This window comes from Chelonus insularis, unplaced genomic scaffold (genome assembly GCF_013357705.1).
Source record: "Chelonus insularis isolate UGA/USDA-ARS -01 unplaced genomic scaffold, ASM1335770v1 contig_93_pilon, whole genome shotgun sequence".
Lineage (NCBI taxonomy): Eukaryota > Metazoa > Arthropoda > Insecta > Hymenoptera > Braconidae > Chelonus > Chelonus insularis.
Window position 1 is genome coordinate 1,754,132 of NW_023276782.1, and position 5,583 is coordinate 1,759,714.

The 5,583-nt window shown below is 31.6% G+C and overlaps 1 protein-coding gene across 1 annotated transcript; it reads right to left on the bottom strand.

The window, feature by feature from the left end:
• Positions 1 to 1,038: 1,038 nt before the first annotated feature.
• On the bottom strand, positions 1,039 to 5,422 carry Tnpo-SR (transportin 3). Its single transcript, XM_035092338.1, has 7 exons — positions 5,219 to 5,422; positions 4,755 to 4,958; positions 2,658 to 4,681; positions 2,416 to 2,572; positions 2,168 to 2,335; positions 1,980 to 2,092; positions 1,039 to 1,887 (listed from the first exon to the last, which is right to left on the bottom strand). The coding sequence occupies exons 1-7, from the start codon at positions 5,333 to 5,335 to the stop codon at positions 1,824 to 1,826; spliced, it is 2,847 nt and encodes a 948-aa protein (XP_034948229.1). The 5' UTR covers positions 5,336 to 5,422; the 3' UTR covers positions 1,039 to 1,823.
• Between the last annotated feature and the right edge of the window lie 161 nt (positions 5,423 to 5,583).

A 5,583-nucleotide genomic window follows, 5' to 3' on the forward strand; every position in this document is an offset into this window, starting at 1 on the left:
ATGAAATTCCTTTGTTAAATTCTATTCCTTTCTCTCCTTTCTTTTGATCGTTGCAGCCAAGACTACTTGGTGGGTTTAGACGACAAGAATGACTCATTGCAATGATGACTCAAGGTAAAAGATCGCCAACGATTTCCTGGGATAACTTCTTTTCGAAATCTAAGACTGAAATTAATTGGCTTGAGTTTCTCGAATGTCTGCCAATCACCTATACTTGTAACTTAATATTTCACTTCATTACTCCACAACTCCTATTGCTTCTAATGAGTACTAAATTGCACAAACGTACGGTTTCATTTTTGGTATAGAACTATTATTATTATTGAGCTATAACTTTTTATAAATGCTGATAAATATCTATAAGTGCAAATTTTTTGCTACCATTTGTACTTTTTTATCATTGAAATATTATATATTATTTACTGAGCAATATACTGTGAAAGTAAAGTACTTATATCCACTTTAACTGTTCATAACCACAGTCAACAAATATATCAGAAATTTTCTATAGACGAATTGATAAATTACTTGTACTATAATCTGCAAGACGTACTCAATATATATCTTGCTAAAACATTTTTCAGTTTTTTGAAAAAAAAAACATAAAATTTAATTAAATTTACAACTATTACATTTGAAAACTAATGGTAAAAAATAATAAGTTTATTTTATAGGTCATGGTTTTGGCAAGCCGTGTTATCATAGAGGATTCTATTTAATAATACTAAACAACAGGAAGATCTCATTTTTGTATTTTGGCTTAGAGTTATTTGATTATATTAATCCAGATCCGGTCTAATAGAATTTTATATTGTCTTTACAAACAATAGATACTTCCACTTTATTGGAAAATGATATACTGCAGTCATATATTCTACGACTTGGAATAGTTGGAAAGTTTCTTTTGCATGATTTCTAGTAGTTTCTTTAATAACATTACTTATTAGCGAAATTAAAACAAGATTTATTATTTCAATAAAGAGTAGTTACAAATGAAAATAATGAATATGAATGGAGGATAATAATAATAATAATTTGTAGTGCGTGAAAAAACTATTTTTAGTGAAAAAATCATATATCCATTTATTTCCTATAATTCAATGTACGAATGTTGAATGTTATTAATTACAAAATGATTAATTATGAAATGGTTTTATAATCAAATGCATTGTCCGATTACCTACAATACTTTGTAAATAGGCACATGCCAATCACCACCTTATTGATACAATTTCTTATGAACATTTCTTTGCACACTTACTTTAATAATATACATAGACATTCAATCGTAATCATTGTTTATTTATATAATACATGTTATGTTCTCTGTTTAATCACTTCAAATAATCAAAGTTAAAAAGAAAAATGCCTACATAATTTTTAATTTTTATGAACGTATCTAACAATTACTAGATACGAGAAGTAAATAAATATGCATAATTTAAAAAATTTATTAAAATTATACAACCGTTCAATGATTATTAAAATTCAAAATGAATCGTAATGAAGGACTTATTAATTTTTTCAATACGTCAATCGTTTTAACGACTTACTAAAAAATTTTGGAAAGTTCTTCCAAAAATCGTGGACTCGGAATTGCACTTAAAAAAAAATTACAGCAAAAAAAGCCATGGATTTTGATTGTTTCAACTTTAAAAATATGAGAAATGTCGTTAGAACGATTTCTAAGCGTAAAAAACTGGTATAAAGTAAAAAAGGTATTGATTACCCAATTAATTGGTCAATTATTATGGCGAATAAATGAAGATCTTAAATTCCTGATTTGTCATTCATTGTCCTTTCAATTCTTAATGGAGACAGCATTAACGAAATAGCCTTGCAAATGTTCGCACGGCATGCATCACAGTTTTCGGCGAGTCTGTCATTCTGTAAGTAATAAAAAAATTCCAAGCATTACATTCCTTTCAAGATACATAAATCACGTGTTTAACGTTCTAAAAAAAAGCATAAATAAATACCGTAAAATTGTACTATGGAATTCCAAAAGTTGCTCTGGAGTTGCTGTTGGAGATCCGCCTGCATTTTGAGTTGGCATGGATCTAATAGCTTCTTCCAACCACTTTGCCGTTAACTGGAAGAAAAAGTTTATAAGTTATAAATTTGTTCAAAAAATCTATTTTTTATGGAGTGACTTTAAATATCTTACCGTGCTATCTGTTAACGTTAATTCAATAAAAACATCTGCAACATCTTGTAGCATATAAATTGACAAAGAAAATACAGCAGCATGAAGAAGATTTGTAACTAATGTTTGACCTTTTTCTCTCAGCACACTTTGAACCAACTGTCGCCGAATCGTAAAATCTGACCGTTCCTGTAATGAATTCAGCTATTTAGAGAGGTTTCACAGTCATGTTGAAAAAAATATTAAAGAGTATTAAGCACATAAATTACATCGTAATTTCTTCCACAGCGAAGCATTTCGAAGAAGAATTTCATGACTGAAGCATTGGCATCTTTATGATTTAAGCTACAAGCACTCAAAGCACAATCAATGATACTGATTCGTGCTGGTGAGTGTAAAAATGCAATTGGTGCTCTTTGAAGAAATCTAAAATAACAAAAATAATAATTAATTAGTTACCTAGATAAAGATTTGAAATAATTTAATTGATGATAATGTATCATGTAAATACCTTGAGCATAGCCTAAAGAGATCATCAACTGTATCTGGATGGTTTTTTAATCCATCTGGCTGCTGGAGTAGTGTAAATGTGGGTCCAATAAAAGCTTCTAGCATTTGAACTAAACCAGCCGCACAGTCATGGTCAGCAGCATATTCATCAACCATAACGGAACCAAGATATAGAAAGCAACTATGTTGATGAGCTGCATAAAGCTGGACGATTTGTTTGACCATCGGCTCTAATAGATGTACCGCATGTTGACCAATACAACGAACAGCATGTCGTATACATCGACAACAACGTTCCATGATTTTGGCATCTGCTTGATATCTTGTACAAGTATTCGATAATATCGGCCACATTTCTGTAACAACAGCTTGGCAGGGATGCGGCAAATTTGTATCTTCTATTCGAGGATTTGTATATCTAAAAATAGCAGCTAATCTATCAAGCCAAACAATAGGATCATTTTTTGTTCCCCTATTTATTGGAGCTACGGTAGCTTCTATTAGGTCGCAAAGAGGCTTTGCTTGGAACCAACAGAGTTCTTTCATCGCATTCGTGATCTCAGCAAATGGTAATCTTACCATAATTATAGATATACCTTTCAGCAAACCAATAGCGGCTTCATTAGTAATTGGAAAGTTATCAAGACATCGTGCAATTTGTAACAACCCTGGAAAATGAAAGGCCATTTGTTCTGGACAAGCAGTACAGATACTATGTAAAGCTCCAGAAGCAGCACTTGCTAGACCTTTTTGATTAAGGCAAGTTAATAAAAAGTTTAACACTGGCTCCAATGATTGTGGATGATTATTAATCCATTCACACAATTCTCCAAGTAATATAATACTTGTGTGTTTAACTGCTATATGAGTATTTTCTGATTGATTCAAAATAGCTTCCACGACTTCAGGTACAACTTTATCTTCCTTAGGCAAAATATTTTTAGCTACTGCTTGCATTATATAAAGTGATGCTTCTACAGAATCCCACGTCGCTGGTCTGATTGGTTGACCATCTGGTCCAGGATCTCCATTTAATCTCGTAAACATTTGTCGAAAACAATGACTACTACCAACTATGAAAACTACGTCTTTTATCAATTCAGACACTCGGTTGCGGAAAAGCACAAAATCTTCAGCTACACTATCATCTTCTAAAAGTCCAAGGTGATCTGGTTCTATTTGACAATGTTTGCACAAAGCTCCAATCAATCGTTCAATATATGGTTTAAAAGTATTATTCAGTTCTTCATTATTCTTTTGATACAATTCTTCAGATAATTGATACCAGAAATTAAAAGTTATTTGAGCTACTTCATAATCATGATGTCCAACACACATAAGCACTAGATCTAAAATTTTTATTGCATAATGCCGTTTATTTCCCATGCTGCCTGAAACTATTGTCAGTAAAAATGTCTCTGCTGCTTCAGTAAAAATTCGGCAGTAATTCGTCGACTGATCAGTTTGTTCATGTGCTACAGAAAGATGGTAAGGTTGTTCTAGCATCATAATACTAGTGATAAGACGTGGTTCAAAGTGTGGCACAAGCACAGAATCACAGGCATCGACATTACTTGCAAGTTCTAATGTTTGTAGTATCGCACATACACAATCCGTAGCAGCTTCATGTAATTGTGAGTTACTCATATGATTTCCCAACACTCGAAAAGTATATGATACAACATTACTATAAATAATTGTTGTCAATGGAGTTGCACGTATTGTAATCCAGCTAGTTAAACAACTAATAACTCGGGTATGAATTTGTATGTTCTCTTCATTAGTCTTCAAACAAACTTCTAAAAAATCTCCTATTTTATCAGCACATGAACTTAAACTTGCAAGAATACTTTCTCTTCTATTTGCTCCTAATCTTAAAGAATTCGTTTCCTCTGGAAGAACCTTCATAATCTCAAGTAGTGGCCACAAACTATTAGCATTTCGACCGAATCTGTTCAACAAATCCGTTACTGGCTTTTCCCAAGAAGACATTTGAAGAGCTAAATCTGCTAATGCTAAACATAACTGAAAAACAAATAATTCCTTATTCAATGTTTACACAACTTTAATTATTTTTTTTAATTATTGTGAGCTTTACCTGAGTAACGATTACACTATTTGTATGCTCATTTATTTGGGATATGTGGTTTAATAACGAATCCCGTAATGAGATGTGGGATTCAGCCGGTAGTTCATGAAAATAATATTGAATTTTCGTTCGCATTGTTTGTGCTGCAAAATAACAAGATTCTGGGTCTCTTTTTTCTTGTAACATTTCGTCTGATATCTTCCAAGCGTAAATCTAGAAAAATTAAAAATTTTCATCAAAACGTCTCAAATAAATGAGAGACAAAACAATAACTGCTTACACATTATAAAGAGGTTAACTTCCAAAATTGATATTTTGTTTATACTTAGAATAATAAAAAAATTTTTTTATAAAAATTACAATACGATGTTAAGTTAAGGTAATATTATGACTGTCGAAAATTAATAAAATACAAAAGATTTTTGAATAATATTCTAAAGAAGTTATAAAATATAAAAGCTGTTGATGCTTACAGATTTTTGAAGTTCGTCGAGCCATGATGCAGCTTTTTTATTTTCCGTTGGATCCGAATTGCGATATAATGAATAAACAGCTTGATAAACTGTGGTAAGCTCAGGTGGTGAATTCATTATTCATTAATTAATTTATATTTTATTGTATTCATACAGCTTTTATTCGGCTTGTTAGCCACACTTACTTTTTACTGACAATTTTACTCGACATATTGATTACCAACTGTTGGTTGACGAATTCGGCCGAAATGATCTAGAAGCGCCATCTGCGAATTGGCAGAGAGAAAACATCTTTCTGTCCTAGTATTCTCTCTGAATCATCATAGATGGCAGTAGCGAAAAATTCTTCTACCTGAGTGAACGTC